The 13,725-nt window shown below is 33.0% G+C and overlaps 2 protein-coding genes across 2 annotated transcripts; both read left to right on the forward strand.

The window, feature by feature from the left end:
* Nucleotides 1-1,408: 1,408 nt before the first annotated feature.
* On the forward strand, nt 1,409-3,947 carry LOC105434645 (long-chain-fatty-acid--AMP ligase FadD26). The gene is made up of 3 exons (XM_011651323.2): nt 1,409-2,035; nt 2,211-3,076; nt 3,172-3,947. Exons 1-3 carry the CDS (start codon nt 1,605-1,607, stop codon nt 3,744-3,746), a joined length of 1,872 nt encoding a protein of 623 aa, XP_011649625.1. The 5' UTR covers nt 1,409-1,604; the 3' UTR covers nt 3,747-3,947.
* A 4,539-nt stretch (nt 3,948-8,486) lies between these two features.
* On the forward strand, nt 8,487-10,162 carry LOC101216040 (zinc-finger homeodomain protein 5). The gene has a single exon (XM_011651324.2). It carries the CDS (start codon nt 9,016-9,018, stop codon nt 9,976-9,978), a length of 963 nt encoding a protein of 320 aa, XP_011649626.1. The 5' UTR covers nt 8,487-9,015; the 3' UTR covers nt 9,979-10,162.
* Nucleotides 10,163-13,725: the final 3,563 nt, after the last annotated feature.

The raw sequence follows: 13,725 nt of genomic DNA on the forward strand, positions 1-13,725 counted from the left end.
CTAATTCCTTAAAACCCCATATTTGATTTTTGTTGTGATCTGAAATAAAATTGAGAATGTTTCAAATTTAGACCAAAAGTAAAATTGAATTACACTTTCATTTAAAATAATAGCCATAAAGCTGTTCATCTCAAAAATAAGAAAGTTTGGACTAGTTAGACTTATTTATGGCCCACCGAAGAGAAAGCCCAATAACAAAAGGCCCAACTGACGCTGAAGTCTCAACACCTTTAATCTCACATCTATATCACTCTCTCCCCTCAATATATTGCATTTAGATTTAAAATATTAATTTGTAAATCAATATTAAAATTCGTAAAGATCACATTAAAAATATTAAGAGTTTACTATATTTACAATTTTTTTGAAAAAAATGTTTTCATCCTCTTGATTATTATTTCTAAAGTTATTGCAATTATCTTGAAAACTATAAATTTGTTTGTGCTTCAAAAGAAAATTAAAAACAATCATAAAACTTTTTATTAATTAAATTAGATCAACTAAACTTTAGGGAGTCGTAGTTTTGATTTATTGCTCATAATTGTGGGTTCTTTTTCCTACACACTTTTGACTAAATTTATATTTTTCAATAACATAGTTAGAGAACTAAACTTTTTTTTTTTTTTTGAACTACGTTCCTATCTTCTACTTATAAGAACATATAATTGTGAAAATATAAACTTAATTAACAAGTTAAAATTCCCAAACTAAGTTTTAGAGAAACATAAGATCAACTAATTAATTCATAAAGTTTCAATTCAAACAAGACTATGAATCAAACAAATTTTAATATACATACACATTGATACACGTACATACATATCATTCTAAATCTATACAATTTGCATTAGATCGAACAAATTTGTCAAAGTCATCAAATTTCTTGGACACACCCGCCAATGTAGTAAGAAAAAGAAATGAAAATTGGCATAATTAACACATTTCTTTACAAATAATAGTTCTAAAGCTAAAGCAAGACAAAATAAAATCCTATCATAATATAAATTTTCTCCACACGTAAGAGCTTATGTCAACCTAATACAAAAGAACGATATTCATCTTCATACAAACTGTTGTACAAAAAATCTCAAGTGAAAATTTATATGGTTATGGTCAAGTAAGTGTGTAGACATTGTTACAGAGAATAGATAATGTTGGTAAGGAACTGATATTACTGGCATTCAAAGGTGAAGTAATCAAAAAGCATATATGGCATTTTTCATTTGTCGTGAAATCAGGCAGCCCGATGGGTTATTATGCAAATTAGTGGCTATCTGATCTTAGTTATTATCAGAAATTCTACGAAGATTCTTTTAGGATATACAATTAATTAAGTTTTTTTTTTTTTACTTTTGTATGGCGTCTGTTTGTAGTTGGCGTTGGCAGCTTTTATTTGCAATATCACATATTCTCATGGTATATCCCTTTCTACAAACTTTTGCTTTGGGGGACCAAATATTAAACCCTTTTTTTCTTTGTCATCTTCAAAAACCAGAAAAGATCCATTACCCATCAGTAATTGACTAACTCTTTACGTTTTTTCAGTATAAATTGGGTCATATGCGGAAAATCAGTTGCTTACTCGGAAAAGATATAAGATAATAATGTTATACGAGAATTTTGATCCTTTATTCCCGGAGCAGCCGGTGGTCGACAGGTATCTCCCAGTTTGGGCGAGCCTTCCAGCCTTCCAGTCGAAGCCAGCGTTCATCTGGTCGGAAGACGGCACTGCCAAGGCCATAAATGAAGACTCATTTCTAACATACCGGCAACTTCACGACTCCGTTCAGTTAATCACTGAACAGTTGCTCAGGCAGTTGCGGCGGCGCGATACGGTGGTTGTATTGTGCTCGGCGGGGCTGGACTTTGTCCAGCTAATATATGGTTGTCAAAGAGCTGGGCTAGTGAGTGTCCCAATCAGCCCCCCGGACGTTTTTTCTGAGAATGAAAATTGTCACCATCTTGCTAGAGCTCTATCCCAGACTAAACCCCGTGCTGCCATAGCTCACCAGTCTTACATCAACACCGTTTTTCGGTACGTTTTCAACAAACCTTAGTTTTTATTTGTTCATTTATTGAATACTCAAATGCATTGTCCTAGGCTCATTTATTTGTGTGCATTTGATATCAATGGGCATCTATTCTTACCCTTCACGTAAAAAATATATATATTAACGTAAATGGTGCACTGTGTGTGTATATATATATAGGTACATCTCATCTTCGGCCGACAAGAAGTTGGCTTTGTTATTGAAGGGCGTGCGATGGATTTCAATGGAGAGTTTAAAACAACCCCACAAAGAATCAGAGCTCAATCAACACAAACACCAATCGTCTTTTTATCATTCTTCCTCGTACTCCGGCTGTAATCCAGACGACCCTTATTTAATCCAGTACACCTCCGGCGCCACCGCAATTTCCAAGGCGGTGGTGATTACCGCCGGCGCTGCCGCCCACAACGTCCGCGCGGCAAGAAAAGCCTACGACTTAAACCCAAACGACCTCATCGTTTCATGGCTCCCACAGTACCACGACTGTGGCCTTATGTTCCTTCTCTTAACCGTCATCACAGGGGCCACGTGTGTACTAACTTCACCCATCTCATTCGTCACCCAACCAATAACGTGGCTCCACCTCATCACAGCTTTCAAAGCCACGTGCACTCCCGTGCCGTCTTTCACTCTCCCACTCGTACTCAAGCGGGTGGGTTATTCAAGTGGGCGGGCGGGTAATTTGGATTTGCGGAGCTTGAGGAATTTGATTTTGATTAATGAACCGATTTACCGGTCTACGGTGGAGGAGTTTGTGGAAGTGTTTAAGACCGTTGGGTTGGACCCGGGTTGTGTTTCTCCGTCGTATGGGTTGGCGGAGAATTGTACTTTTGTTTCGACGGCGTGGTGTGGCGGTGGTGGGTTCCCGGCGATGCCGAGTTACCGGCAGTTGTTGCCAAGTGGGAGGTTGAGGGATGGGATGTGTAAGGAGATTGAGGTTGTGGTTGTTAATGAAGAAACTGGGGAGGTGGTTGAGGATGGCGTTGAAGGAGAAATTTGGGTCTCCTCGCCTAGCAATGCCTTGGGTACTTTTCTATGAAACTATAAAGATTATAATTAAGCTTATTTTCATACAATATTTTACTTATTCATTTGATTTTAAAAACTTCTCTTTGATCAGGTTATCTTGGCCATCCATCTGTAACCGAAGAGACATTCCACAGTAAACTCAAGAACAAATCAAGCCTCAATTTCGTCCGCACAGGCGACAGAGGAGTAATTAAAGGCTCCGACAGGTTCCTCTTCGTCATCGGCCGGTGTTCAGACGTAATCAAATTAAACAACAACAACCAACAAATCCATCCGCATTACATCGAATCCACATCTTACAACAATTTCTCCGCCTATCTTCGAGGCGGCTGCATCGCCGCCGTCAAGGTATCGGGGACAATCGCCCTAGTTGCCGAGATGCAGAGAGACGACAGACACGACGCGGAATTGCTGAGAAAAATATGCGAAGACATTAGAAAAGCAGTGTTGATTGAAGAGGGAATAGAATTAGGGCTTGTGGTTTTGGTGAAAAGGGGAAATGTGTCCAAAACGACGTCGGGAAAAGTGAAGAGATGGGTTGTGAAGGAGAAGCTCGCCGGCGGCGGATTGGGGGTTTTGATGGCCTTCGAATTTGGAAAAAACTGTGTGGATTTGAAGAGAAAAGGAGAGTTTGAAACTCGTCCTGTTCTGATCTCTATGCTTTAATTTGAGTGTTATATACATGTGGGTGAATTTAGAAAATGTTGGCTTCACCCACTTTAAAGTTAGGTCTTTAGCTTAAGCATAAATGCATAATACACCAATGTAAGAGATCCCAAAATTACTTAGTTGTAATTTTCCCAATGATCACTACTTGTATGTTTCAATTTAAGTCGTTTATACAATATATATGTAAACTTGTTTTTACTCCTTTCTTTCTATTATTCGAAGAGCATCAATTGTTTTTTTGTAAGATTTTATTTTATTCATTTTTACAAATTTGAAAACTTTAAAAAATATTTGGTAATTTCATTTTTATGGATGGGAGAGATAAGTGCATGGTAGATGACAAAGTCTTTTTTCTTTTTCAATATGTCACCATGTTTGTTTGTTTTTTTTTTAAAAAATACTGATAGAAAATAAGTTGAAATGCTTATTGGTGTAGTATCCAATTCCAATGTGTTTCTAGGTAAGGGAAAATTTGTGTGTTTATAAGAAAAAAACCTATATAAGGTATCTTTTTTACTGATATACTTTCATTATAGATAGACGTTGATATATTTTTAAAATGTTATTATATAGTTAAATATTTTGAATCTAATTGTTATACGTTGAGTTTGGAACGAGGGTGAGTGAATGACCATGGATGATGCAAGAATCGAGGCACGTGGTGGATGTCATTGGGGAGGGTAAAACAGGCCCGTTGAAAATAGCCCGACGTCGTATATGGGCCCCATCTTATGATAAGTAATAATAAAAAACAGTTGGGCCTAATTTTCCCCGTTGGAATAGAGCCCAACAAAGACAAATGTGGACTATTCTTATTAGAAAAATGAGAGGAAAAGAGAGAGAAGCTAATAATAACACGGTTTCAAACTTAATTTCACGAATATATTAAATCCAAATTTGAATGTTTAAGACTATTAGGCACAAAATTAAGCAAAAATGAGTTATACTCTCTCTTCTATAAACACGATCTTCCTCCTTAGAGGTTAGAAATTCAATCTCTCACCTCATAGTACTTAAAAATAAAAGTTGGTTTTGTTTTCACTAACTCATTAGACATACATATATATATCAAATGAAATAAATAGTATCAAGATTGAGAGGTACTTTATTCGCATTCTAATAAGATGTTACAAATTAGAGACTATAAATAGAGAAATTAGATTGACCTACGTAAAGACATTTGACATACTAATACATTAAATATTTTAATATTTCAAATATCCTAAGAATTGTACACAAAATCAAACATAAAAGAATGGTAAAAAATTCAAAATAACACTCTTGTTTTAGAGATAGAGGAAGAGAATCGAGTGGTAAAAAAAGATAATGACAAATCAAAAGTATAGTTGTGTGGTTGTAACTATACATTTAAATTTTCAATTGTAAAAATTGAACCAATAAAATTAGGAAGATGTTAAAATTAGAGTTGGTATTTATATAGTTGTAAAAAGGGAAACTATTTTATATATATTATATATATAAGAGAGAGAGAGAAAAAAAAAAGGTTAGGGTTTGGTTGGTTAAATGGGAAAATTGGGATTAGGATTGGTTGAAAGATTTGGGGATGATGGGAGTGTGGTGAAAACAAGTACCAAAGCAAAAGACGTGGAAAGAGAGACAAATAAAAAAGAAAGAAAGAAAAAAAAAAGGCATCGATTGCATCAGAGAAAGGTAAAGACATTGCTTGGGGCAAGCGTGCTGTTTGCAGACACTTTCACAATTAACCTCTTCTGTACGATCAAACCCAACACACACACTCACACACAATGCAACGCGACAATCCCATTTACTGTTCACTCTCTCTCCCACTTTTCACTTTTACCCCCCCAGTTTTTTACCTCACCCTTAATTTATGTGCTTAACGAAAACGTCCTTTTCTCTTCATCTCAATCCTATTTCCTCCATGAGCTCTCACATTCTAACAGCCTTTAGGTATGTTTTTCTTCTTTGTTTTATTTCACTTCTCTAGAGTATGTCAAGTTGCAACTTTTACTTGATTTCAAATTACAAATTAAAATATATCAAAATATGACCGTAATAGAAAATTTTAACAAATTAATAAGAAAGAACTACAAATATAGACGTAAGGTTTTAGTATCGTGAGATATATGTTATGTTATAATATAGAAAATTTAAATGATTAGTAGTATATATGTTTTAAAAGGGGTGGGTGTAAGGAAACTAATTAAATTAAGTATGGTTAATTAAGGTACCTTTTAAAAAGAGGATTTTTATATAATGATTAGCTTTCGTACATATTAAATGTAGATTTTCATGCATGGTTCCGTTTGAATAATATGGGACCGCAATAATATGGCAACAAATGGAAGAGGGTCACCTACACAACAACAAATGAATTAGACTAAACCATGGGAAAGCAATAGATACTGCATCCTCAAGAGCTTGTTTTCTAGTGATGCATTTTTTTGGGGTTTTTTTTTTTTTTTTTGTATGACATTTTGAATTTTTAAATGAGAAGATGGTTTTTGAATTTTAAATATTTTAAATCTTATTTGAATGTATTCAAACAAATGAGTGAAAACCTAAAGTTATGAGTATCGCTCAATTTACTTTTTAAAAATTTATATATGTATTATGTAGTGTAATGTAAACTATATGTTAAACAACTTAACAACTATACGATTTTTTCAATATAAAATATGTTCATAAATATTTAGTAGTCTACGTAATATTTAGTAAGTAACTAATAATAACAATAACATGTTTCTTTAATCCGCTATGAAAAAATACAACTAATATAATTATTGAATCTCTCGTTTTCTTTTTTTGAAAAAGATACGTTGGTTCAGTAGATACACCCTAATATCTCCACTAAGTGGACACCTCCTTAGCACCGTCATCATCCCCAACACAAAAGCCAAACCATAGCGCGAAAAGCTAAAAGGCTAGAGCTAAGCCCACAACAAAAAGTTAGAAAACATTTAAATTGATAGCGATAGAGGAAACATTATAATTTGCAAACATAGAGTATTTGCTAGCTCACAGACCCAAGAGAGAAAGGATGTCTTACCAGAGATCAATGGTAGATTTTTCCTTACCCTTGAAAATGCGATTATTTTCCTCCAACCATAAGATCCACAACACGGATGAATAGTATTAAAAAAGATGATAGCCGTTTTGTTGTTGTGTTGTTTTATTGAGCAGATGAAAGAGCATAAAGAAACATTGAATTTCTTGTTTTCACATTTTGATTTTTAAACTCCCTACCAATATAGATTGTATAATACTTTTCAAATAGAAAATTTGATCTTTAATCTATTACTTTCTCATAAGATGATGAATACATACACACATATATATAATAGAATATTTTTTTTCTAAGAAAAAAGGCTTAATTAAGTTCATAAAACCATTATTATTCCAAGGAAATCAAATAGTACATGATAAGATAGCTCAAATGATATAGGGTTTATAAAAAAAAAACCCGAGTTAGTTCCTTTATGCCAAGACTATCCTACCTATATTTCACTCACTTTAGTTCTTAAAGACTTTAAAATATTCCAGTTTACAAAATTTCACAACTTTAAATATTCTACATTTTCCCCAACCACAACTTTAAATTTGTCTTTATTATTATTAATTATTGTAAAAACTACCCCTATCACTCATTCTTCATTAATCAACAAAGATATATGGATCATTTTCAAATTTCAACACCTAAGCTTACAACATTAAAGTCGAAAATACTTGGTCTATGCAAATACCTACTTATTAGGTACCATAATTTAATAACACCACACCTACAGACCATTGTATCTCTGAATCAAGTATTATGTTCATCAATTTATGGTTAAATTACAAGCTAAAGTCCGCAACTTTTTCATTGATTCGGTCAAAATTTTCAAATAGATTTTTAAGCTTTTAAATTACTCCAAACATCTTTTTAGTATATCTCAATACCCATGTTTTTGGATCTCACTCAAATGTTTAATAGTTTAAATATTACAAGTTGAAAGCTTATTATTTAGAGAATTGTTATGGATAGAAAAAAAAAACTTAAAAAATTATTATTTGATAAACTTTACTATATCTTGTAAATGGTTTTAATATTTTTATATTTTTTGAAACGTTATTTGTTTTTCAATTATGATAGAAAAGAATACATAAAAATATAGCGGGTTGTTAGTTACACATAGTTTTTAAAAATACTATAGTCATTTATTCAAAAATCATAATGTTACATCAAATCTTAGACGAATAGTTTGAAACTATCGTTATAATATTGAATAGTAGTAAGTTGAAGCAAGAATGACATAAGAGGTTGTGAATAGTAACGATAATGGTTAGTTGGATAAAAAAATAAAAAATGGCAACATTTAGACACAACATGCTAACAGTTTTTATATAGTACTAAGTATAGACGGAAGAAAATGAAGCTGTAAGTTGAAGAGAAGGAGTGATGGGGAATGGTTATTAAGTAAAATGAAGGAAGGAATAAAAAAGATTAGGGTTTAAGGGTGGGGGGAGAAATGGGAATATGAAAGCGAAGTAAGGTCGCATCAAAAGGGGGTATGGTTATGAGTAGTAGTACAGAGCATTGGTGATGGACCATGGTCAAGTGCTTAGAGATAGAAAGAGAGAGAAAATAGAAAGCAATGAATAATAATGAAGGGGCCAAGGGGGAGGGGTTATGGGTCCCATTTATGGCAGGGCGTGGGAGAGGGATGAACATGACGTTGTCGGTTGTTTTTGTGTATTGCCCTTCCCTTTGGGTGCCATTTTTACCCCCCTTTTCCTCTTTTTCCCCAAAATACCCTTCCCATCTCTCTCTTCTTTCTTCTTTCTCCTTCCCTTCGCTTCTCCATAAGCAACCAACCTGTCTCTTGTTGGATATGTAGCTGGCCTGTTGGATCCCTTGAAGCATCCCCCTCTCTACTCTCTTTCTCTCTCTCTCTCTCTAAAACCCTAATCTCATTCCATTTCTTCACTCTCTCTTTCATGGCTCCCAAACCCTAGCTAGCTTCGTCGTCCCATTTCTTCTTCTTCTTCTTCTTATCCTTCTTTTTTCTAATTTCATGGGGGAAATTGGGAAAGCGGAAATTAATTTAATTGAGCATGCACCACTAGCAGTTTAATTTAATTCGATTTTCAATTTTAATTACATGTATGTACCTGATTGATTCTTCGATTTGAACCCCTCTGGCCTTCTTTGAGATCTGAGCTTTTCTTTTTTCCTTTATCCAATTTTTTTTTTTTTCTGTGTGTGTGTGTGTTTCTGTGGTTTAGGGTTTTGGAATTTACTCGTATGGATATGAGAGAACAAGAGAAGGAAGTAATAATGCCTGGAGCTAATTCTGGTGCCGCTGCTTATGGTCATATTTTTGGGGAAACTTCTTCCGAAAGGATTCATAATGGTTCTCATCACCATATCCAAACAGACCACCACGATGCCGGTGAGAATGTTGGCGGCGGCGGCGGAGGAGGAGGAGGAGGAGGAGGAGGTGGAGGTGGCGGCGGTGGGGGTGGTGGTAATTTTTCCGCTGGCGGTAGATCCAAGGTGCGAGGGGGTGTTTCTGGAGTTAGATATCGTGAATGTTTGAAGAATCACGCGGCGAGCGTTGGGGGGAATATTTACGACGGATGTGGAGAGTTTATGCCGAGTGGTGAAGACGGAACCCTAGAGGCTTTGAAATGTGCTGCTTGTGAATGTCACCGGAATTTTCACCGGAAAGAAATTGACGGCGAGACTCAATTGAATATCAGTCCTAATTACAGAAGAGGCTTAATGTTGAACCATCTCCAGCTTCCTCCGCCATTACCATCTCCTTCAGCTCTTCACGGTCACCATAAATTCTCCATGGCATTAAACCTCCATTCTAGTCCTACTGCTCCAATCATCGCTCCGATGAACGTCGCCTTCGCCGGCGGTGGAGGAAACGAGTCTTCCAGTGAGGACTTAAACGTTTTTCACTCCAATGCGGAGGTTATGCCGCCGTCTTCTTTCTCCTTGTCGAAAAAGCGTTTCCGTACAAAGTTCACACAGGAGCAAAAGGATCGGATGCTCGAGTTCGCTGAGAAAGTCGGATGGAGGATTCAGAAGCAAGATGAAGAAGAAGTGGAAAGATTCTGTACGGAAGTCGGAGTGAAACGGCAAGTCCTCAAAGTCTGGATGCATAACAACAAGAACACTGTGAAGAAGCAGAACGAAAATCACGAACCTGAACTCGCCGGTACCGGCGCCGGTGCCGGCATTACGAATGAATCGTAACTTGGAATCCATGGCGGCCAATGCCTGCTGAAGAAGGTAAGAATCACGTACGTTAAATTAGAGGAATATAACGTCGTTTATATAATTGAAGGAATATTGAGAGACGATTTTATGTCAGAGACCTTCTTGTGATTCTTCTTCATCTTAATTAATTTTAATCCCTCAATTATTTATGCTTTTAATTCATCCATTTTTTTTAATCATTTTTCCCCCTCAACAGCTTTTCATCATTTCTGACCAATGGGACCAATTTTAATCTCATTCAACTTTGAATTAAAATTAATATCCTTTCTTAACTCTAATGCTCTAAACTCTGACAGTCATATTATTATTCTTGTAGTGTTCATGTTTAAATCATTTCTCCATGTTTTAATAACATTTTTTAAATAAAAAAAAACCATTTTTTATATTATTTAAATTTAAGTGAATTATTTGTGGATATATATGGACAATTAACTTAGAGAAAAAAAGGAAAGAAAACACATGAAGCAAGGATTGTTCTAAGAACAGTTTCTTAAAATAAAATTTGCCAATTTAGTTTATACCTCAAATAATTGTTTCTTATCCTATCTTTAGTTTAGTCCTCAAATATGCTTCTATTTAGTATTTTTTATAATTAACTAGCTAGAGGGCCTAAAGGACTCATATTTGTTTTTCTTTTAATTTTCTTTTTACTATGTTACTAATTAAGCTTTCAAAAAATATGATGTGACATATTAATGTAGCTTTTATTTTAACTAGAAAAAACTATTTATCTTGAAATACATCTATAATTAGAATAGATATCGAAAGAGACATGAATGTCGATAATCGAAGATGCATGTATTGTTTTTCAAAAACATCGAACAAAATCTTGTCTTTTTGACAAGAACAAAATAATAATAAAGCCCTTGATGTTATAGATGATATAGTGTATGTATTTTTATGATTTATTGTTTTTTTTTCTTGAAAAGAAAAACATTGGGGCCAATGAAGAGTTGTACTCAAAATTTATTTTAGATGGGTACGTAAAACTTTAAGGTTGTAGTGCACTCCATGACATGGGTTTAAAACTCATTCGACACATTATATGTATATAGATGACATAATATTATATATAAAACACACACATTCGAACATGAGTATAATTAGTTACGAGGTGTGAGAGTAGAACATTTGAGGTTTGTTTAATAACAATAATGTTGTAAATTATACCTAAAAAATATATACAATGTAGAGGTAAACTAACTAAAATAAAATAAATATTGTGACGATAACCGTAGTTCAATTGATATAGAATTTGTACACTCAACTTTGAAGTAAGAGATTTGATTATTGTAATCTTTATTTGTTGAGCAAACAATCGTGAGTTAAGCTCCTCTCTCTGCATGGTTTGAAAAAACATTTGTCGGATTTTGGAAGAGTTACCTTGCTTAGCTTATAGGAGTGTAATTCTAGCTCTTTTATAATTGCATTGCTGATATCTTCCCATGTAAATGAGAAACATGACGAAGGATAAGATTTAAACATAGATTTGAAGTATAGGTGTGTTAAAGTATATAATTTAGGCCAAGAAAAGAAAAAAAAATGTGGTTAGAGAGTTAATTATAATTTTGTTAGGGAGGGTCCCAAAAGAGTCCTTTGGATTTGGAGGGATGTGTGAGATTGAGTGTGATATATAAAGCTGATTTGACTTGAAGCTTTATTTATTTATGGTTGAAAATAGGGAATGGGTACATGAAAGATAGGGCTACCCATAGGCTACAGACTGGGAGGAGGGACATGTCCCCCTCTTTTTAAATTTAAAGTTAAGAACTATCATAATAATAATATAATAAAATCATTATAATAATTACAAATACTCATTCATTTCAGATTTTGTTTCAATTTTGTATTTTGTATTTTGATTTTTTCTTACCCTTTGATCTTAAATTTTATTCTAAAATACCACAGGCTTGAAATTATTCAGTTTTATTTTCTTAAGGATAAATAAGAAAAAGATGAAAGCAGCAAACTCTTGCGTACAAATTAATAGGTGTATGTGATATCATTTATTTCATTAATCTCAATGAATTACTTAATCATTAATACATTGATGATGATCTACATACAATAATGTTATAATAATATAACTTTTAAATTTTACTATTTAAAGGATTTTTTTCTTTAAAATAAAACACTCGCTATGGTTTAATTTTTCAAAAATATCAACGTTTGGGTTAAGGAAATAATTGAAATAGGTTTCAATAAGGTATTATTTTATATAAATTAACATAAATATGAACTAAATGGACTTTGTACATGGTAACCAATTTCTCGAGGTTGAAAATCCAAAATTTCATACTTCATACTTGGTGAACTAAAAAAGCTATAACAAAACTAAGCATTTACAATCACTTCTACGTTTGGCTTTGTATGATTTGCTAACTGCATTTTTACATTGTTTCAAACCAAAGTTCAAATTCTGAAAGTTACTAAAAGAAATTGATCGATAGTTCTAATATTTTTTTAGAAAAAAATCAAATGTTTATATAGAAAATGTCAATGTATTTATACATTTTAGCTCAATGTGAGACAAATAAGAAAACATGAAAATTGTGAATAATAAATGGAGAAAAACACAAACACGAACCTTGGCTAAATTGTTTTACACGTAACAATTTTAGAAATAATAATTAAGAGTATAGTAATATTAAAAAAAAAAACCAAAATGTAGCAAAATGATAAATTCTTATGGTCTGTTAGTGATAAAGTATTACTTAGGGTATGTTTCTTTGCTATTTTTATAATTTTTTAAAAAGTATTGTTATATATATATATCAATATATATTAAATCTAATGGGTGTATTTAGAATTGTTCTCAGCCAAAATTATTAAAGACATGAGTCCGACATGCCATGAAGTTTGATGCATATGATCAGCAATAACATAACAGATTGGTTTAATAGGAAAGTTTGAATGACTTTTGCAGATTTTTTGGCTAACTAAAACTGGAATTGGAACAATACATCGAATATGAACTCAATTTTATTTTTGGTATTGGACATGGACTTTGTGGACCCACAGATAATACTTCTCCCCCTCTCTCTTTTGAATGAATTATAAGTTTTAAAGAACAGATGTTTGAATGCAGGGAAGTCTTATAAAACAAGATGTGCAAAAATTAATTAATTTGTGCTTCAATAGTTAGTGACTAATTTGTACAACTATAGATATTTTATTACATTATTTAATGGTATATTATAAATCATGATTTAGTTGTGGGTTTTACTATAATTGTACTTTAATTATGATAATTAAGGCAGGTGAAGTGTTTCCCTTTAATTTGTATTTAATTTTGTTATAATTAGATTAAAAGAGATCATTATTAAAGTGTTACCCTGAATTTCATAGTACATAACACTGCATGGGGATGCGAAGAATCAACTTAATTAAGAAACAATATAATAATGTTTATATTTTTTGTTTAGTTGATTTTACAATCATTAGAGGAAAGCTGAACTCATCACCCTAACTTCCTTCTAGATTTGTTCACCAACCCATCATTTTGTGGCACTAATCTTTATGAACTTCTTTTTTAATGTATATATTTGCGTGTATTTTTTTTTTTAATTTTATTGTAGGGCCTAAAATAATGTCTTTTTTTTCTTTCTAAACAATAAATTAAAATAACATTTGGGTGCCATAGTTCTAATCAGTTTTTAACTTAGTCTTTTGAAGTTACTTATTTTAATTAAAATCAGTTAATAGAATATAAGATTATTATTA

The sequence above is a fragment of the Cucumis sativus genome, chromosome 2 (assembly GCF_000004075.3).
Source record: "Cucumis sativus cultivar 9930 chromosome 2, Cucumber_9930_V3, whole genome shotgun sequence".
Lineage (NCBI taxonomy): Eukaryota > Viridiplantae > Streptophyta > Magnoliopsida > Cucurbitales > Cucurbitaceae > Cucumis > Cucumis sativus.